The 22,355-nt window shown below is 37.3% G+C and overlaps 2 protein-coding genes across 2 annotated transcripts; both read right to left on the bottom strand.

The window, feature by feature from the left end:
* Window positions 1-2,421: 2,421 nt before the first annotated feature.
* Window positions 2,422-14,372, bottom strand: pskh1 (protein serine kinase H1). The gene is made up of 4 exons (XM_005815022.3): window positions 14,059-14,372; window positions 11,459-12,112; window positions 10,207-11,130; window positions 2,422-7,234 (listed from the first exon to the last, which is right to left on the bottom strand). Exons 2-4 carry the CDS (start codon window positions 11,525-11,527, stop codon window positions 6,917-6,919), a joined length of 1,311 nt encoding a protein of 436 aa, XP_005815079.1. The 5' UTR covers window positions 11,528-12,112; window positions 14,059-14,372; the 3' UTR covers window positions 2,422-6,916.
* Window positions 14,373-15,607: 1,235 nt separating this feature from the next.
* Window positions 15,608-22,264, bottom strand: LOC102226286 (poly [ADP-ribose] polymerase 12-like). The gene is made up of 11 exons (XM_014474924.2): window positions 21,888-22,264; window positions 20,001-20,136; window positions 19,646-19,907; window positions 19,384-19,545; window positions 19,093-19,282; window positions 18,824-18,995; window positions 17,392-17,621; window positions 17,205-17,292; window positions 16,942-17,072; window positions 16,673-16,824; window positions 15,608-16,576 (listed from the first exon to the last, which is right to left on the bottom strand). The coding sequence occupies exons 1-11, from the start codon at window positions 22,199-22,201 to the stop codon at window positions 16,320-16,322; spliced, it is 2,094 nt and encodes a 697-aa protein (XP_014330410.1). The 5' UTR covers window positions 22,202-22,264; the 3' UTR covers window positions 15,608-16,319.
* Window positions 22,265-22,355: the final 91 nt, after the last annotated feature.

The raw sequence follows: 22,355 nt of genomic DNA, 5'->3' as shown, positions 1-22,355 counted from the left end.
AGATTCAACAATTTTAGATTTTTTTTAGAGGAGTTTTTCAAGGTTTTTTGGAAGTAAGCAAATACATCACATTCATGTGAAGAGTCAATATTTAGGTTCTCAGTGGGGTTAAGATCTGTTGCGTTTCCTAACCACATCTCCAAAATGTTAATGTCCTGATCTTTTAGTCCCTTTGTTTGACTTCAAACATGAAGTTCTATGTTCAGGAGGAGGACCTTTTATCTCCGTATTTGTCTTCTGCTGCTCATCCTGCAGAATTTCAGTCCATCCATAATGTATTTTTAGTTAACAGTTTAATCTGCATCTGCTTTTTCTTCACTGTAATCCAAGTTCACAATGTGAACTGTCTAACTGAAAGATCTCTCTTGCAAAAAAATAAAAAATACAGCCCAATTTTCACTTTAACATTTGCTTTCTGGGATGATCCCTTCACCTGATGAGTTCAGTTTTAAAAACATCGATGAGCACTAGCTTTTACTTTTTTAATGGTCATTTTGCATCAAAAGTAAGTCATTTTAAAAGAAATCTAAGTAAAATATACAGTGGATGAGTGCTAGGCGGACACAGGTGCACTCAGTAGATTCACACATTTCTGGAAATATTAGTCAAACAAGTCTTTTTTTTATTTAAAACCACATTTAAAAATCACAACATGAAACAAAGTTGTGTTTGAGTGCTCCAGAGGCATCAACAACTCTTTTTTTGTATCTAGAAAGTAAAAGGTAGAGGAATCAGAGTTAATCATCACGATGATTGACCCTGGGAGCCTTTGAACATAATGGCCTAGTTCTCTCAAGATAGCATAGTGGACATGATTATCTGCAATAACTATTTTCATTCTAAATTTGACAAAAACCCCATGTTTATTTTGACATAATTTATTTACTTAGAGATAACAAGACCTTGAGAGCGTTTAGCTGCTAATAAGCTTTTCTATGGAGATCAGATAATTATTTTTTTTTAAATCATCTCATCTAGAAATATTTTGTTCTTTGTTGTGATAATGCCTTATCTTTAGACACTAGCTAAGTTTTAGGGAGTTTTAGTTTAAGTTTTAGTTTTAATGAACTAATCTGTCAGCAACAGCAAAATGAAAGTGAGAACTGTTTCTGCAGGCTGGGTTCTAACACAGGTTCTAATCAAGTTCAAATATAATTAGAACAAAAACCTTTTAACTCTCATACTAAAGTTGGTCATGCAGGTAAAAACAAGATATTTGGTGACACTTGAAAGTTTTAAAGTTTGTCTAATGACAAATTAGTTAAAAATGTTTTTAAAAACGATTAAAATAAGTTGTTCAGAATCCTGCAGGCCATAGCAGCAAACTAAACGTGGGTTGTGTTTCTGTTTATCCGACTCAGCGCTGGCTACTTAAGTTTATAGATTATTACAATCGCAGAGATTTTCACCTGCTGGCTGTCGAACAGTATGCAGTTTGATTAACTTTAGCTTTTACCAGTGGTCAACATTTTAAGCCGTACACCTCTGAAGAAAAAAAAAAAACTCTCCAAGGATTATCAAAACGTTGTGCAAAAATAATTGAAAGACTTTTAAACAGTGATATGAGTTTCAGGTCTACTAAATCGCTTTTAACACCTGGTGCCTCCTTGAAAATGCAACATCTGCCAAACTTTTTCTGACCACTTTTGAGGAAGGAATGAGACTTTCTTTCTTTTAACCACAAACATAAATCAAGAGTTGCTGACAGTAGGCATGGGCAGGAATTTTCGAGTGACAAAGTTGTTAAAAGTTGATAAATTTGAAAAAACTGTTTTTTTAGTCATTGTTTTAGTTGGCACTTAGTTGCTACCACTAGGTGGCAGAGACGGACCAAGCTCTTTATTGCACTAACAGGAGATATATCGTAACTAATCTACGTTATCTCCAAAAAGTTCTTAAATGTTAAAATAATTTTCAAACCCATATAAAAAAACATAGAGGAAAAATCATTCAAACCAGAGCTCTCAAAACGTTTTATATTATTGGTTGTTAATTGACACTATATATATACAGTATATATATATATAAGGATTTTACAAATTGCTTTTTTATTTTGTTTAAATCAATTACTCTCTCGTTTTCTTGATGTTTTGAACGACATCACATAAACCTTTTTCATATATATTTTATGTGATAATGGTTTAAAAGCTTATGAAGCTGTGCCAACTGTTAAAGGGATTTCTACGAAGCTAACAACCCAGTGCAAACGACTGGTTGTCCTTTGATAACTTTATCAGCTGGGATAAAAAGCGAATATTCTGCAATTAAACTGGACTTCATGTAACTGAATCTCAATCGGCCTATATAGCAAGATCTTTGGAAATAAACCGAAGACATTTGCCTTGTAAAGTTCCTGTTGTAAATTAGAGCTACATGAATTTACTAAACTGACTTGAAATTATTTTGAGCAAGAAAAAAAAATCTGTTTATATAAGAGTTTAATTTCATCACATATTCCACCAGAGAAACAGGACAGAAATTTCACATCTGAAATCAAAATACATTTAGTCTTGTTATGGAATTAAGACTGCAATTTACCTGCTTTACTTTTTAACATAGGGTAGATTCCGTAAACATAAAAAAGAGCTTATTGATCACAAGCTACAAAAGAAAGTGTAGACTTTCTCCAACTAAAAACAAAGTTAGCTGTATTTTGAAATGTTCCGTCCTGTTCTGAAAACACAGAGTAATTTTAATACTTTTTTTGTCTGCAAGGGTTCATTGGATTTCGCTAACCTCTGGTGTCACATTTTGGCATTGACTTCTTGAAACCCTAATTTTTATTCATTCGGAATAAATACACAACGGTATTTTTTCTTTTTCTTTTTACAATGAGTAAGACTGTCTGCAGATAACCCCTCAACTGAGCCCTATTGAAAAATACAAATCTGTATTAAAATTCTATATTACTCTTAAAAACACTAGGAAGCGCATGTGTACAGTTTCACTTGGAAAATATTTGAGAACCAAACACTTAGACTTTATAAAACTCAAAATGTGACACACTTGATAAGATGCCTTAATTTGTTTCTCGCAACAGGAAAAAAAAGTGAAGTTTAAACTTTTAGCTGATGCAGCCAATGAATCAGAAGGTTTTTTCTGAATGTGATTTCTTTTATAATGTGCAGCTATAACTCAACAAAACAGTGCAGCTGTTTGCTTTACAGGAGAGATAACAGCAGGAGGAGTTGAAGGTGGGGAACATTTTAGTGTTTAATACACCTAAGTTTCAATGATAACAGATTCACAATCTTGTGACAGTTCAGGAACCAGTTCAGAATAAAACTGATTAGTTAAACATCTAACAAACTAAAAATAAGCCTTCATGCTATCCTTCAGATGGTGATTATGGTTTACTATAATCTGAGTACCAACAACATCATGAGGTCTGTACAGAGAGTTCAACAATAAATTCACAGCACTTTTGATTGGAAACAAAAAGGGAGAATTTGTTCCTCCCTACTTCAAAGAACACACTGGGTGATTCTCACGAACCCAACCTATCGAATGTCTTAGAAGATTTTAGGGGCATACTCATAAAAAAATCAAAATAATACACTTTAATTTGGACAATCATTATTTCTAATATTTGGCACAGATCATTGTTAGTTACTAAAATAAGTCTTTTAATGTTTTTTAACTGTTTTTGGAGTCGCAAATTCATTACCTTAATGCGTCCTCAGGGGGAAAAAATGCTTTCGCCTCAATTTATCATTATAAATAATCAAGCAGATTTATAAAAAAAATATCGTAAATTTGTTTAAATATACATAAATGAATAAAATATGATAATATATAATAATTTTCTGTTAAGTAATTCAGAATATTTTAATAAAAGTGAGTGTCTGGAGGTGCAACTCTCATTACCTATACCGTGTTCAAAGTCCTGTAATATTCACAGCTTTCTTTTTAAATAAAGTTATTGTGACCCATGATGCACCACAAAGAAGAGAAGACAAAAGATGGCTACAAGGTAAGATTGTTTGACATCTTTTGATCATGATAACTGTTAAGCTTCTCCTTCCATATGCCTATTTTTACACTATAGGTGATCATTACCGTAAAGTATAATACCTCATGTTCTTAAAAAGTTATTAATAAGATACTTTCTTGTACAGAAGAAGTTAGGGAGTTCACACTGTTTGTGAGAAAAGTTGAACTAAGTCATCACGACATGCTAGAATTTTAAGCCAGCTCATGTGGATGTCGTTCGTTACCGTAATGCGTAACTTTCATTACCGCGTAATCTGAGGCCTGTTGCGGTAATGAGAAATAAGGTTACAGTGTCATTTTTCAATAATAAATAGATAAATGTATAGGTTATTTACACTGTAATGTTATTGTTTATTACACTTTACATTTTTTTAGGCTAAATTCTTATGCTAATTGATATCACCTAATATGAGGCGCAAAAGGAAGTGGACAGAAGAGGGCGGAATCAAGAGCTAGGGTGTGAAAAATTACAAAAAATGTTATATAGACCTGACCTTTTCATGTTTTTGCAGATAAAACTAAACATAATGTCTCCACAGGTTGTTGCTACTGAACCAGGAAATATTAGATCTCGAGAGGTCTCCTGCTTCTGTGGTCACTCTTGTGACTGCTTCTCCCCAAAGGAGTTCGTTTTCACTCAAAGGGAATCTGAAGAGACCATCAAAGTAGGTCCTTGTGGACTATGACGGAGACCTCTATACTTGCACAGTAACACAGGTAGGTTTAAGACTGAGTGGAGAATGGGAAGTCATGTGTGCAAGTATTGGATTCAGATTGTCAACATGTAATGTGGAGGTAATGATCATGTAATAATCAAATTGTCTTTGAAAAACGCAGTTGATAAATGTTTTTTTGGTTCATTAATCCAGATTGCCAGTGGTCAGTATGAGGTTGAGACAATGAGCTGTGCGGGAGACAACCGCTTCTACATCCCATCAATAAGATCTGCTGGTGAGAAGGTGTGGTATTATTTGGATGACATCAAAGAAATTATTCCTGAACCACTGCCTACCTCTTCATCCGCAAGACACTTCTGTGTGGTGTCAGAAATCTGGGCCAAGTTCAAAAAGAAAGTCCAATGAATTATTAGCTACATTGGCATATTAAGGCAGCTGTAAATAGAAACAAAGGATGGAAAAAATTTCCACCAAAAAATCTCACATTTTGTAGAATATACAAGTAAATTTGTAACTTTTGAAACTCAGAAGGTTCCACATTTGTTTCTCAAAAATTTCTGATTTTAATCTCAAAATTTCATGGGTTTTTGTAGTAAATTGTTTGACTTCTTGAACTCAAAACTCTGAAAGATTCTGACATTTAAAAATAAAATTACATTTTTTGGCAGAAATTTACTCTTTTTTCCTATCTACAATGGCCCTCTTACATTGTCATTTACCAGTGTTAATGAGAAGGATTTTTTTTTTAAAAAAACTTATGAAATATGTGATTTCTTGTGTACTAGCATTGTTTCCTGTTTATCTGAGTGGGGTTTTGTATTCTTCTTTTTCACACAGTGTTGTATCACTAGAAATTTGCTAGCACAAAGTTGAAAAAATACATTAATTCAGTCATTTCCCAGTTGTGTCTCCTGTTATTTTGAATATAGTTCAATATCTTTTTTTCTCCCTGTGCCTTGTTTGCTTTTGCATTTACCCTAAATCAAACTCATTGTTTCCCATTGTCTTTTGTGAATTTGTTTTGCTTCAAACAAATTCACAAATATGAACACTTTTAAACAGTGCACTATAGCACTATTGTAATGTTGTCCATTTATTTTAAATGAATATTACTTCAGTTTGTACTATTTCTGAACCACTCCCTACCTGTTTATCAGCAAGACACTTCCGATTCACTTCCTAGTCCTTATAGCTGTTACTGTAAGCACTATGACGCAAATATGGGACTATTTTTCTGTTCAGTTTGTGAATGTCGACTTAATAAACTTAAATAAAATTTGCAAATGTATGTTTTACTAGGGTATTTTATTGTTTGTGTAGTTCACTATTAATATAGTTATGAAGGGTTCACTACCGAAACATTGCTATTCATTACCGACATGTTTTTTCATTACCGCTATGTTAACTTTATGAGGATTTATTTAGATTAGTTATATGAATTACTTTTATATTTTAATCCCTTGATGAAATGTGCCAGATCCTTTATACTATGGTTATATTGTTTTTTCAATGTAATGATTTGATACAAAATTACAATCAAAATTAACTTTGAAATTTGCATCACTGTTACGGTGATGAAATTATTTTTTGCAGTAAAATAAAACATTTAGCTAGAAATGCCTATTTTTGATTATATCCGTCTCTCTGTGCACACTGAAGTCCTTGGTGTCCAAAAAATGTGAAAAAAAAGTTTTGTGGTTTCAAATTTCTTCATGGAAATTGTGTTACGGTAATGAATTTATTTGCTCAAAGTTAGAATAAAATGTTTAAAAATACCTAGAAAATGTGCATATAGATTATAATTTTACAGTGAATAGTAAAATTAGTATCCATTTTATAAAGAGTGAGTGTTTTTGTGTGTATATAATGTTTTTTAATTTTTGCTACGAGTCGGACCATGTTCGTGAGAATCACCCCATTGCTTCCTAGAAACATCAATGTCCAGAACTCTGTTCAACACATCCATTTGGAAGGTCATTACCCAGCGACCGTTTGAATGGAGATTTATTGTCACAACAATAAATAAATAGTGACACAGGTGAAGAAGAAACAACCAAATGATCCAACCTGCATCTTCAGTTTTTCGATTTATAGTCTTCACTTCTTGTTTCAGCACATTGAACTGGTAGGAATGTTTGTAGCAAAGCACCACCTTTCAGGTGTTTTTGGCTTTTTACGATTGGGAATGTTCTTTCAGTCATTTCTGAGACCAAACGTTTCTGAGTCAAAGGGCCGCAGCAGAGCTTTCAGCCGTTATACTCCTGCTGATAGCGACGGTTCAGCTCGCGCAGCTCCTTCTCTCGCACCCTGCGAGCTTTGTTGGACTTGGTGGAGCGGCTGGAGCGCGTGGACTGGGCTGACTTCGTGCTATGGCAGCGCGACGAGGCGCGTTTCAAGAGGTTCTGAGATATGCAGCGCTGCAGGTTCTTCATAGAGGAGGCCGCCGCCATGCTGACAATCCAGGGATGCTTGAGGGCGTGGCCTGCCGTCAGCCGCTCGCTGGGGTCCACTGTCAGAATCCGCTCGACAAAGTCTTTGGCCAGGTTGGACACGCTGGGCCACGGCTGGGAAAAGAGGATAGAAAAAAGTCAGAAACATGACGTGAAGTAACATTTTTGATGCAGGTAATACAAAAATTGTTTCCTCATAAACTGCAAGGTTCTCGGTGTGAAAAACTCTGTGAATGTGAAAAACTCAGTCCTGTCTGCTTGGCTTAATATCAATGCAGTGCAGCACTAATATGTTAATTATTTTTTTGAATCATTCATTGCGATTAATCCGATTAATCGTTTCAGGCCGTAAACTTTTTCATTGTTGTGTGTCAAGAACCCCTTTTGCGCTAAAATAAGTCAACAGAAATATTCCTTCTACAGGGTTGAGTTTGTTTGCAAATTTGTCCTCTGACCAGAAGATGGCAGCAGAAGCACAGAACACAGAAGACGTAGCACTAAACCCTGAAGTCTGTGAAGTCACAAGACATTTTGTCCACATCCAGTCTGTGATCGACTTGCATTAGTTCAGATTCTCTCACATTGTAACAACGGATGTAGACTTTAGAGAGCTTAGATCTTTATGTGTCTTATTGTGTCGAGTTTTATGTTCCCAAAGCAGTTCGTCTAACTTTGGAAACAAATGTTCTCAGTAATGGCTGCTTTGTTCTGGCAAGAAATAAACTGCACTCAGTACGAGTGACTAGTAGTGAGTCAAACTCGACCCCCTGCTTGGCCAGGAATTACATGCTACAAACACACACAGACATACACACACAAATACACACAAAACTTGGTCACCTTGTCCTGTTTGGCCACCAGCTGTGTTTTCGGTCTCTTTCTGTTCATGTAGCAGATAAATTACCAGTGTCGACTAAACATAAATGACGCATATGAAACACATACGTTTCTGCCCTCCCAGAGCCATGTTTTGGCTATGACTAGTTCCTGGACCGCAGCTGTAAATGTGAACATTATTTATCCCAGCTGTCAGGAGTCAAATCCCAAAGGAAAACACATTCAGGTCTGTTACATCGCAACTCCTACGCTCAGGCCCATATTTCTTACAAATGTTAGAGTTGGGATTTTCTTTTCAGGACTGGTAAATTCTTCATGTAAACGAGAAAAGATGTAGGTTACTGCAACTTCTGCAACAGCAGGAAAATGCTATAAGCATAGCTTGCACAGAGTTGGTCATCCTTCAGTTGTTTTGTGAGAATTATATTGTAGACTTGAAGACTAGATATAATCAGTATATTCCAATCTTAGGATTTCATTCAGCAACTACAATCAGAGCCGATCAAGGGAAAATTGATTCTTGTAGCTGGCTGCTTCACAAGTCTCATTTTTTCTTGCAAAGCTACCAAATATTAGCCCGTATAGACATGCTGAAATTCATGGTATTATTGTTTAATGGCTAATAAAAAATATTTTCACAGCAGTTTATATGTGAAGTGTGTAGACAGATTTTTGGATAAATATCTTACAGAATACTATATGTTATATATTGTTTTTAGTAGGACCACAATGTTCCTTGTAATTCCAGTAAAACTGTCCCTACAAATCACAAAGAAAACTCGCCTGACTCACATTAGGCTTAACTATTCCCAGCCCAAAGCCATGAGGACATTTGCTTCAAGGAAGGGATAAACATGTCAAGTTGGGATTCCTTTAACCCATCAGGCAAAACAAGTTAATCCCCAGAAAATTGAAATGACTCAACAGCTTCTTCTTACATATTAAAAAAAAAAAACAGTTTGTGTAGAAATGTCTGCATAAGGAGCAAAGATTTACTGAGGGTGTTTCTGGGAAAGCGTTCACTGGAAGACCAGATTAATCAGCACTTTTTCTAGCCGTACTGTAAAATAAAGGATATACAAAACTGTGGAAGCATCTTCATCCAGTCCCTTATTTATTTATACATTCTTTCAATCAGGCGGAATTCAAATGTTTGACTGTCTACCGGTATTTCTTTAGCCTCCGGCTGCTTTTTCGCTCATTCAGTCCAGCAGAGGATTGCTTTCAGGAAGGTTTTAGATTGTCCAGTGATTTCACTCCGACTTCAGAATCATTGAGGCGAAAAAGACTCGCAAACTAAAAAAAAGGGGTGTGTTCAGTCGACACATAACGGAATAGCTAAGTACAATATTTCAATTGAATTTTTAGGTACTTTCAATAAATCAATAACAATATATATCGCGATAGACACATGACCAAAATTTACAGTTCTGAAAACATCTGATGGAATATTCAATAATTTCACTGAACACCAATCCAGAACCACGCAGCATTCTGGGGGATGTAGGCAGAGGAAACGCTCTAGCTGCTCAACCTTTCACAGCAAGCTAAACAAAGCTAATGGAATCAACTAACTCACTCATTCTTTGGTTACCTAGCAACAACTTGTTAAGTGACTTGTGCAGCGGCAGTCTAAGGTTTTGTCACTGTGCCTCATAAAACTAAATTAAAACTAATAACTGCTTGAAAATAACAGCATGGAGAGAAAGTGGTGGATAAAACGGGAAAGGTCACGCCACCATTTTGGCTGTATTTTTGATATTTAAAACAAAAAATAAATCTAATCAATAATTATTGATATTGACTCATATGAAACGTTTACATTGTGATACGTTTTTCACAAGCTGGCTGTCACAAAGATAACCGATTTCCATTTCTCCTCTCAGATAAAGAAACATCAGTAAAGTATGACAAATATATTATGACGATACTTCAAACAACAGAGCAAAATCTTCTTCTCTCACTTGTTCTTTTCACCTTAATTTTGTTTTTGCGTTCTCTGTAAACATGCTTAAAGGAATTTAGGAGAGAAATTACAAAAAATAAAGAAATATGTCTTTAATTAATGATTAAGAAATGTTGAATGTGGAGTTGGAGAGGAGTACAGTGGTTTAAAAATCTAGTGAGCCTGTGTGGGAACTGTGTCAAGGTGAACTTCTTGGAAATCTGTTGATAAAGCCTCCCGCAGGGCGCAGCATGTACTCCAGAAATGGGGGAAGAAGAAGAAAGCTACAGATGTCAGTTCTTACCTCTCCAGAAAAGCTATACTTCCCCTTCAGAATCTGCCGGTAGAGCCTCATGCGGTTATCGTCCTCGAAGGGCATGGTTCCGCTCAGCAGGATGTACGATATTACCCCCAATGCCCACATGTCCACGGCATTTGTGTAGGGCTTCCTAACTAGGATCTCTGGGGCGATGTACTCCGGTGTGCCGCAGGTGGTCTTCATCAGACACTCGTCTCCTTTCTTCCGGCTGCTAGCCAAACCGAGGTCGGTGATGATGATCTTCGAGTCGGCTCCAGGGTGGTAGTACAGCAGATTCTCTGGCTTCAGGTCCCGATGAGTGATCCCCAAAGCGTGGAGATACTTGACGCCGTCCAGCACCATCTGCAGCACCCGGGTGGCGTCTCGCTCTGTGAAGGAACCGCGAGTAATGATGCGGTCAAAGAGCTCCCCTCCTGTGGCCAACTCCATGACCATGTAGACACGCTCTGCCGTCTCAAACACCTCCATCAGCTGGATTATGTTGGTGTGACGAACCCGACGCAGGACGCACAGCTCTGACTCACACACCTCCCTGCCCTCGCGGTAACGGGTCTCGATCATCTTGATGGCGTACGGCTGCCGCGTGCTCTTGTGCTCCACCCGGACAACTCGGCTGAAACTCCCACGACCTATGAGGGCTTTTATCTCATACTTAGCCGTGACTCGGGGGTCAAACTTGGCTCGGTACTTCGCCACCTTCTTTCGCTGTGGGTGCGACAATTTGGAGGGGTCTTTAGGAATCAGAGCTGAAGCGGAAGTGGGAGTGGCAGCCTGTGCTTGGCATTGATATGCGCAAGAGTGGTCAGGCTTTTCAGCTGCCACGCCTCCAGCCTCGCCAGTCTTGCTTCCAGTGCCATCCCCTCGTATGAAGTGCTTATAAATATCCGTCTGAGGAGGCTGAGGATCAACCTGAGGAGTACAGGAAATAGGACTTTAGAACTTTAAGGTTCTGCTACTTCAGACAAAGAAAACAGTTACTTATTTCTTTCTAGTTGACTCATAAACAAAATACTTTGCAAGTAATTTAGCAATTACCAAGGAAATACATTTACAGTTCTGAATGCTCTCTATTTGCTTAAAATGTTTATCAAAACTGGCAAGACTATTGCTAAATAGCTACAAATCATGAGATAAAACAAAAACTGAATTGAAGATTAAGGCTGTTAAGACTGTTAAAGCTTTATCATATATTCTTGTAGGAGAAGGCTGTGCAGCTACACCCCTGTCTATTACTGACCTTTTTGACCAGATCCAACTGAACATCCCCTGGAGGCTCAGGGAGGACCTTGCTGTTCCGGCACCCCATCACATCACCTCGGGCCACTGCCCAGCCAGCCACACAGGCCACCAGGAGTCCTGCCTCATCACCGCAACAGCTGATTCAACAGGCCGATGACATCCAGGCTGTACCCAAGCTCAAACCGACGTTCATAAATGAGGCTGATCACTCCCATCCAAGTCCAGGTGAGCTGGCCTCAGCAGCTGCGTTTCATGAATACGACACCTCAATACAGCCCATAAATGAGTGTATTCAGTCAGGATTACTTGTTGTTGTTCTTTGTGCTGTTCTTTTTTTGGCGCAGCTCTCTTGGCTGTCCAAGAAAACCCAAAAGCCTTTCAGGAACCTACCAGGCTCCCATTAAACAAGACTGCATTAGTACAAACCCTACAGAAGCCAACAGCACAGAACAATTGATTCGATGAATGAGGTGTTTGCCTGGGACAGGAAGCCTCTCCGAAAACGTTATCCTCAGGACTCATGCAGAACTTCCAGGGAAAACGCAGCCATCGTCTGTCCTTTGATCCATTAGGAGAAGCTTCAGAGTCAGCAACAGTCTTGATTAAACAGCATCAACCCCCAGGGAGAATTGTTGGCTGTGAAGGAGTGACGCTGTGAAATGCAAAATAATCCCAAATTTACTGAACAATGATATTATCAGCAGAATATTAGGAGCAATTTTACACTGATCATCATAAAACAGAAGTTCAGTTTAAATGAAAAGCATTTAAGTCCTTGTTGTAGGACCTTCAGGACTAAGAATATGCAGCATCAATGCACCGATTGGAGGTGACCAGAATTGGATGATTTTCAGTCTGACTGGGATTTGAAACCTCTTTTTTCCCCACTCTAGTTTGCAAATTAAACACAGAAAGGTAAACGGTTGGCATTAATAACAGCGTATGGTATTCCCAGTATTTAATTTAGCGAGAAAAGTGCCATTCTTTAATATTCCTTAGTGTTCGTGTCATGAGATCAAATGAAATAAAAATGAAAGTTATTGAGATTTTCAAAGATTCCTCTGCTGCTTGTTTTTACAGCTCAATATATGGTGTAACAAAAACAAGTTAATTCTAATTATTCTAACTGCAATGTCCAATATCCTAAGCTTTTCAGAGACTTATCAATATACCAAAACTGAAAAGAGATGTGGTCAAATGGCTATACAGCGCTTCTTAAAGATAGTCCACCTCAATGCCATTTTTGACATTTGTGGCAGCAAGGCAAAATCCAATGTCTCACCATGACCATGCGTTTTGGCTCTAATTTTTTTTACATATATCCGATAAGCATAAAATTGAACATGATGGGTAGTAATTTAACCACAAAAAAAATTCTATGCAAATATGTTAAATATTATGATGAAATTCGGTACACACTTGTAACTTCTCAAGACTTATGAAAGAAATGTGTTGGACCCATGGTCCAATCCCAAAGGAAGTCAACCATTTTAGAGTAAAACCTATATTTTGTCCCTTTATTTCCTCAAACACATATCTGAACAAACTCCTCCTACAGCTTTCCATTAAGGAGACTTCTTAATGAGTCATTATAGTCTTCACACATTGACGATCAAAAGTCATCAGAAGATTTTTACTGCAAAGCATGTGGGCGTGGCCAAGCCTCAAAATCTGACCATAAAAGACAAAGGCGTAATAACTTTCACACACAAGGTCAGAAATTCGAGGCTCCTTTATGCTGCATTGTGGCGACATGCAGAACTGACCGACCGGTCAGTGGAAGTGGCGTTTAGGTGGCAGTGTCCAATACCTGCAGTGGTACTTCGCTGCAAGGGTCATTCAAGGATGCGTGTACCTTTAATAATTTGCACTCATGACTTAACTAAGACCTAGTTTTTTCCCCCAGTTTGTTTAAATTTGTCATAATTCACGTTCTGTACATTCAGGCATTTTACTTATCTATACATAAATAATACTTATTCATTTATTATGGTTGTCATACAGTAGGTCTGAATGTATATTTCATCTATTAAAGCATAAATCTTATATCTCTTAAATCTTGAATGTGTGTCATGCAAAAACTGCTGTTTTTTGTAAAAACAAAAACAAAACAAACAACAAAACAAAATAAACAAATGTAAACTTTTTTTTTTTTTAAATGTGGACAGTCAAATTAAGAGTCATCTTTACAGAAATCGGCCGAGAAAACTGCAATCAGTGTATTACCGGGTTAAATGCAATCAATATCAGACGTGCATAGAAAACGATAATAAACACATAACAGTTGAATATTATTTTTAAACAGCTGTAAAAGACATTTATGTAACAACAAATTTAATGAAAACCATATATGAAAAGTAGATCCTACTTAGTTTATTAAAGTAAAATGTTATAAAAAAAAAAAAAAGCGTAATTCTGGTGTTTTCTTTCTTCTTTTAAAGATAGGCCCGTTAGATTCGTTTTTCTTCCCAGAGAAAAACTAACCATAACTTTTACTTCAGCAGTACGTAACAAAGTGGCAGTCTCCAGAGGCTAACAACCAACAACTCTGTTACTAAAATTAATAAAGTGGCTTTTAAATCTCATGTCCAAACTTACCGGAGAAGTGTGTGACCATGCTAATTAGCCTGTTAGCAGCAGCTCCTGCCAAATCCAGCCTCCTCACCCCACTCTGCCTCACTCTCACTCAGCTGGGCTCTCCATTTTCACCCCACACTTTCCCAACTTCAGTTCCCGACTCAAACACCGCAAAAATCCGCCGCCAACCTCGATGGCAATTCGTCAGCCTAACTACCGGTTCTGGTAGTTTGTTTAGTAAGCGTCTGAAAGTGTTGAGAAACTTCCCACAGTTGTCTAGTCGCACTCCTGAATCTGGACGGTGTTTTTCACCCCAGGGAGGAGGACCACCTTCTCACGGCAAGAAAACCGGAAATAAAAAAAAAACACCTTAATTCCGATGGGCAGCTTTCAAAATAAAAGCTATAGCACGACCTTTTTTTTCAAACTCTTCTTGCACACTCGACTATCAGACAAAGAACTCAGCACAACATTAAAGTAACACATTTCACCAAAGTGATGTCCTTTCCTGGCTGATTTTTAAAAATTTTTGATTATAATGACAGCATTTTAATTACTAGAGTTACTGCATGCTTTCTAGACTCATGAGCTCTATTAACCCACATTTATTTTGAGATTTATTAAGTGACACTTTATGGGTCTTTATGTCTGACTTTTTATGAACATATGTGACATTTTGTCAGTTAGGACCCGTCTGTTTGCTGATGTATTGACGCCTGGCCAGGACACAATATGTTTGCTGTCATCACGTCTCCCACAAAGACTAGACTCTGTGGAATCTGTAAACTGCTCCAGCAATACCATCATAACCCAAAGACAGTTATGTTGGTAATATCATCATTGTCCAGTTCACTGCGAAATGCCCTTTCACTAAGTGTGGTCAAACTTTTCCTCCTCTTTTTCTCTGCTGTAAATGGTTCTGCAGGTCGACACAGTTGTCGGCACACTGATGAAGAACTTGATTGTTAATGCTGAGCCAGGAGAAGCACCTAACACCAACAAGTAATCATATATTCCGAATAGATGTTCAAAGTATTTTTGTCCTTATTCATCATTATTCAATTACATTTGTTTGGTTTTTATCTGTTTTTTAGCCGCTGCAATTCTCACTCCCATGACAAATCCAGTGATACATTGAACAAACGTTTTTCTTTCTCTCTTTCTTCTCGTTCTTTGGGTACTATACTATTTTCTGCAACACAGCTTTATTGTTTGCATGTGAAAAATTGTAAGATGAAGGCAAATCACTAAATAGCATACTAAGGAAACAAACACATAACGACTTACTCAAAAACTGTTTTTACGTTCTTCATGATAACTTGAGCAAAAAAAGTGAGAGAAAATCAGCAATTCAATTTTTATTTAACATCTACATATACTAACTGTATACATAGAAAAATATAAAGTTTTTCTCTACGAACGTTTGTGGTCAGAATTACAAAAAATATTTCTAATAACAGTTATTGTGAACATATTAAATTCTTTCTACACTGGACTGGGAAACATGCCTCTCTAAAGGAAGAACAATATTTTAACATATTGAAATAAAAAGTGCAAAATAAAAAATCCATGCAGATTGCATTGTCTTTATTTAGCAGCAACCATAAAAAAATATTCTACAAATCTAATACACATAAAATGTTACTCCCTAAATGCCTCCCTCTGATTTACAACATTACAGCCCTCCCCAAAACAGAAAACAACACCCACAGTAAGCACAGACACCTGTTCATTTGAAGTATTGATGCAGAAAAAAAATAAGTAATTGACCAATTCTGATGCAAACACATAGTCAAGTTTTGCACATGATACACAAGAAATGAAAAGATTCATAGTATAATTATGAAAAACTAAAAGGTTTGCAAATGGATTTAAAAGTGTCCACAGTGTCAGCAAAACATAGTTCCAGAATTAAACTGCTTTGGAGTGAAAAACATAAAGGCTCCATCTCCCTTAGTTTTAGCCCATCTAACCTAATATTGATGAATCACTAAACATTACTCACTAGTACGAGGTTCAAACATGTACAAGTGGTTATCTTCAATTAAATAAAGAGACCATGCCCAGAAAAATGCAGAAAACACAGATTAGGATAAAGTGTGAGCTGGAAGGAAAAAAATATTCACAACTTCCCATTACAGGTTGTCTAAGTATTTAAAATTGTATTATTTAAAGTGTTTAAATAATCTTCATCCAAACATCACAGCAATCAGTTACACTGTGAGGCATTCTATGCTGGAGTTATTCCCTCAACCCAAATTTTGAGAAAAATATGTTTTGACTTATCTGTATTTGATTAGATACTCTGGATAAATCTGCTGTTTTTCAAAGATCACATAAATGCTGGGGTTGCTGGTGGAATTAACACAGCTGTCATAAAGAGCTTTGCTTCCTGCTTTTGGTGGTGGTCGAACATAGTTGCTGCTGCCAGTCGTGGATTCACCTACCAGGACCAGAGCAACAAACATGTTCTTGGTTCGACTCCCTCCAACCCTGGAATATCTGTCTGAGTAGGTTGCATCTCTGGCAAAGTAGCTCCCTAGAAAAAAATATCAGAGAGAAAATAACAAATAATTAGAAATGTTCTACTTCTAGATTCTGCTTTTGATCAAAACACTTATATGTTTTACGATACCTTTGCCATAGGCTGTTCCATGGACGCCACACATCCTCCAGTCAAAGTTTTGCTCACATATGGCATCAACCAGGCTCTCATCTGTCCCGTGGAACAAGTACTGCTGATTTACAAGTTTCCCTCCATTCCTCTTCTGCATCTGCTCCTTCTGCCTGCAAATAAAGTACAAAACATAAAACACAAATATTTACCAGTAGTTACTCTTCATAACACCGAAAACCAAGTGGTCCTGCCCACAAAAATATAAAATTAAAGTGCCTGTGATTTACCATTGAAAGACTTTCCACAAGGATGGATTCTGAATCCTCTGGATGCTTTCAATGTTAGCATTAGGCAGGGTGCGCTTGAACAACATCTCAATCATATTGTAATCTGTTGCGGGTTTGGACAGAACCATTAGCTGGTAAAAAAAAAAAAAAAAAAGAGAATCAAATAAAGAGGTGGAGTTATTAGAAATATTGAAAGCAAATCATAGAAATAAAAATTTATAACCATAGCGATTTAGAGAAGATATATAAATAAAAAATAATACCTTATATCCTAGATCAGGCAGTGCATTCTTGTCCCAATGCGATGGGACATTTTCCACAGTGGATGAGTTTGCAGTGTGTGATGTTTCACTGCAGAGAAAATACAGAAATTAGGCATCATCTCAGTGACACTGCAATGTACAAACATAAACCTTAGAATGGCAAAGAATCCACGCAGGTGTATGTTACCTCTTGAGCTTCTCCTCCACATCTTGAGGTGACACAAAGCGAGGCCTCCTTCGGACATCTCTCTTAGTCTGGTATTGTACATTCTGCTGATACATTTGCTGGGTTCCTGCTGCATCCTTAAAGTGTAAAACATACTTTTGTTTGCCAGCCTGGAAAGAGATCTCCGTTTCTCTGTCGGCCATGTACACATTTTCCAGAGTTTGGGAAGTGATCATGGAATTTCCAGAATCCTAAAAGAAACACAAAAGCGAAAGAACAATCATGTAAGCATTAAAATATTTGTTTCCTTCGGAAAGCTATTAGGAACACCTATATACACTTGGTCCCAAAAAACATTGGTAACCAATGAAGAATTAAATTTCATAAAAAGGATGCAACTCTTCAAATTAAGAATGAAGTGGTAGCAGTGTTACATGAATTTATTTTGTGGTATCAGCAATCAACCACCATCCTCTTTTGCTTTGCTGTGAGAGAAATTTGACTGACAGACACATACAGATAAGCTGTAGCTAGAAAAAGAGCTATGTTTGTAGCCAGTGGTTTCGTAGCCGATGGTTAATCTGGTTAATTCCTTGAATTCACATAGTTCAAGGAGTTAACCAGAGATCTAGAGGCATGTCTCAATCTGTTGTATGAGAGACTGGCTCCTCCCTCAGTCTTTTTCATTTTCACTTCAACAAATAAGAAACACACAGGTGCGTCAACAAGGGATACATTCCACTTCTGTGAGTCTGAACATTTGCTGTTATGAAGTTATGAAGTCTGTTTACAGGGATGACTGAATACTGGGAAGTGAAACGGGTGAAACTAATTGACTGAGAGGGAGGAGGACGAGTGAAGCAGAAGACTGAGGCATTTAGTCTCATTAACTAGAGGAATATAAAACAACAAAAACCAAGGAAAGAGAAAACAGTCCATGACTCAAGATGTGTAAGCCTGAAAAGACAGGCGAACTAAGGGATAATTAAGATATAAATAAAATGTTCATTCATTCCTTTAATCATTTGTCTTTCCTTCTTGCAGTGCAGTACAGTGCAACTTATTCAAGAGTTAACTTATAAATTATCTATTTTTTTTTTACTTTTTAGTTAGATTTAAAGGATAAAGGACAAAGAGTAAACCTTTTGCAGTTAATAGTCTATCACTTTACAGTCAATTTAGGCTAAAATGAACACAATTATTTTACTTCGGCTTCATACTCAGACTTAACTTTGCCCTTTTAATATCTGTCAAAGCAATTTGAACTTCTGCTTAGACTCAAGAAGACTTGTAACTTCACCAATTTTAATATTTTTGCTAATTCTTTCAGTGACACACTGCAGGACCTCTTTTTAACACCGGTGTTGATAATTTGAGCTCAATCCTAGCATAGGGTTGAGCTTTTGCAGTCATTACATTAATGATATTTAAAAACTGAATTTGATCAACTCACCTGTCCATACTCCACCCATCTCCCATCGTTTTCCTTCCAGTACCACAACCACTCTGTTGTTAAAATGAAGTGTGGGGGCTTTGATACAGATGAGGCAGTGGACAGCCGCCGAACTTGTGATCCTCCAAATGTCATATTTTTGAAGTCCACACAAGGCTCACTTTTTGGTGCACTGCCAAAAGAAAGTAGTTACTCTCAAAGCTTAGCTGAACCAGAACACATATCTTTGGCGTTCAGTTTCACAGGAAGTGAATGAGTAACCATTTTACCTTCGAAAACTGAAAATACTCATAAATGCTGAAGCAGGTTTTGGTTGATCTTTGCAGCTCGTCTCACATGATGGATCACAGAATGCCTTCTCAACTTCCTCCATGTTGACCAAGTCCTTCCAGGTCACACCATCCTGGTCTAAAACCTGCCATCTGTAAGGCAGATGCCAGTGGATACGGCTGCATTTCTCTGTGACAAAATCCACAAGAAATGACCGTTCAGAAAGTAACAACTGTGAAAACTCAAGAGTGCTGTAGATGAAAAGCATCAGCTCTCTTATGAGTTGATACCTTTGAAGCTGCAGTGTCTGCGTATAAAGAAGAGGCAGATTTCGTTACGCTCAGCATCAGTTAATGGTTTAGGAGGGCTGGCAGACTTAGTTGGAGATTGAGGTTTGTTTTGAGCAGGTTCACGGGAAGGCTGCTGATGGCTGATTGTCACCTCTGGAAGCACTAAAGTAAAGAATCATTTAAAATATATTATGTAGAATACCGTCTTCAGTTCATGGGAAGAAAAACAATGGAGCACTTTTTTATAAAAGTAACTAATAACCTGATGCAGCAGCTGGCTTCTCTTGTTGACCAGCGATGATGAATTTATTCCTATAGATCTTGTAAAGGTTTTGAATATTTTCCTCACTGAATCCTTGGAAAAGTTTCAGTGCCTGTTGGTCAAAAGTGTGCTTTCTCTTACACGAAGAGCCAAACTTACAGTCTCCCTGCAGAAAGTGCAGGCAGACATGGAGCTTTTTGCAGGTGGCAGCAAACTTGCAGGAGCCAAACTGACCGTCACCCTTGTTGTAATGCGGACAAACCTAAAGAAAAACAGAGGGGATCAAAAATGTAGCATTTTGAGGTAACAAGGCAGATTTATTGCTCATCATCTGACTAAAGTCAACAAGTCCTACCTCAGGAAGCAGAAAAGGATCATTCTGCATTAAGAGCTGCAACAACTGTTTCTCTGTCAAATCATGAAGACCTTTTCTCCTTAAAAGCCGACTGTTGTGGTGAGAGGTGAGACTGTGTGGATTTTTACACTTGTCTCTAAAGACAACAAACAAATGTTATTTTTTGTTTTAATCCATTAAAAATGTAAATTAGAAACATTTTTCTTTTAAGAACTTTAAAAACAAACAATAAGAAGATCAAATCAATCCTAAACTGAACAGGGAGACTGTGAAGATATTAAAATATTGGTGTGATGTGATCATGTTTCTTAGATTGAGTTAGGAGATGGCGGGAGTCTGTAGACTGGTTCATGCCAAAACAAAGCAAATTGCAATAATCCAGTCACAAAGGTATAAAGCAGTCGCAGCCATTTCAATGCTGTTATAATCTAGAAAGATTTTGGCCTTTGCCAGGAGCCGTACGTTAAAAAAACTCATCCTGATAACAATGTTTGTCAAGTTGAAATTTGAGTAAAGGAGCACACCAAGATTTTTGACTGTGGGAACGCAGCTGAAAGAAGTATTAAGGCCAGCTACTTCCCCTTCCCCAAACACTATATGTTCATTTTTGTCCTTGTTTAAATATGATAAACACGAGTCAACCTCTGCTTAATACCTGACATACAAGGAAGTAATAGCTTCATGGCTGATGGAATCTATTGGCAGATGCATGTCATCTGCGTAGCAGTGAAAGGTCAGGCTGTACTTCTTCTTCACACACAAGCTGTAATATTACTTCTACCAGAGAGGACAGGGAGTTAGGTTAAAATAGATTAACACATTTATTAATTTATCCTTTGTTGAGTGAACATAATATGTCTTCTACTCCTAATATGACTCAACCCAGTTCAGCTATAAAAAGAAAAATAATTTTACAGTAATTACAGTTCCATCAAAAGTATTAGATAGCAAATACATACACGTAAAATCTTTAGCAAGCAGTAGAAGAAACAGGATAAACTATAGTGTGGTGTACATCCACTCCACTCTAAACCGTGGAGATTCTATTTCTATTCCAACAACAAAATACTATAGCATTTTACTTCTAGTATACTCAAGTTATTTTTCATGACCTTCAGGGGATTGAAAAGAGGCTAAGGCCTCACTCCATTTAGTAGAGCTCCTCCGGCTGCTTACACATGAGCAAATAACTTATGTAGCAATAATAACTCACACCAGAAAAACTTAAACATATACAAAGCTAAATTAAAACGCCTTAAATTTGTGTGAAAACTGTAGCAAGGCACTGTATTACGCAGTTTTGGAAGGAACACAATGTCTAAGGCAGTTAAACACTGCCCTCTTCTGGACGACATGGTGAAATTACCTGAACACACAAGGGAAAGACTAAAACAAACATCTTTCTTCCATAGTAAAAATATTTTTACGTTTATCTGTCTCTGCTTACTGGTAGACTACTTATTGAGTGCGACTAATAAAGTTTTAGTTTATGAGAAAGCTTTTAGAAGTATTTCCTTGAAACCAAAATCACATGACACACCCATGTCAATGCAATAATACTCTATTTTTAGCCCCTTGATTGGCAAACTTCCAGATTTTGGTTAGCAAAGCTTTGTTTTCTCATCGGTTTTATATTTAACCAAAAAATGTGCCAAGTACAAATGATCACAGTGCCGTTTTCTTAAAGTGTTAAGGTTTTGCAAAAGTCGGCGAAATTTTAAATAAAGTTTCTAGGGAAGTTTGAGAGTAAGTCTTACCTTCATCTAAAAATGGACACATAAAATATAACCCAAAAATATATCGAGCTTATTAAACTGAATTGTATATTGGTTAAAAGAACCAACTGTTGAACTGTAAAACTTGAACCAACTGTTCAAGTGAACTTACCCGAATGTGCAGCTTCCACCAATAATATACCTGCACAGGTGTAAACCATCACACTGGTTACACTGTCCAGCTTTCATCTGGCAAAGCCTCAGGCTGGTTTTTGCCACTACCAGACTATCAGGCCTGATTAAATAACCGCTGGTGAGCTTCTCTTTTCCTTCTCGTATCGCTATTATTCCGTCGTCAAAAAGAACGGAGCGCAGATCCGCCACCTCAAAGCCGAAATTGCTCTGGGCGAGTTCTAGCAGCTGCTCAAAGTCCAAACATCCGTGGTTGTCACACAGGACCCTAATAATTAAATCCTTAGAAGCCATTCCGAAAGAAGTCTGACCTAACGATGGCTCTTCGACTAGAGCTACAGCTGACCTGACCCAAATACTCACAACACGCCTTCTTTTATGAAGTAAGGAAAACGAAACTTATGACGGAAGGGTGTTTGGTTCTCACTTGGTGATGTATTTTTGCGTA

This window comes from Xiphophorus maculatus, chromosome 2, assembly GCF_002775205.1.
Source record: "Xiphophorus maculatus strain JP 163 A chromosome 2, X_maculatus-5.0-male, whole genome shotgun sequence".
In the NCBI taxonomy this organism is placed as follows: domain Eukaryota; kingdom Metazoa; phylum Chordata; class Actinopteri; order Cyprinodontiformes; family Poeciliidae; genus Xiphophorus; species Xiphophorus maculatus.
Note: the sequence above shows the minus strand (reverse complement) of the source record. Positions and strands in the feature narration are given on the sequence as shown.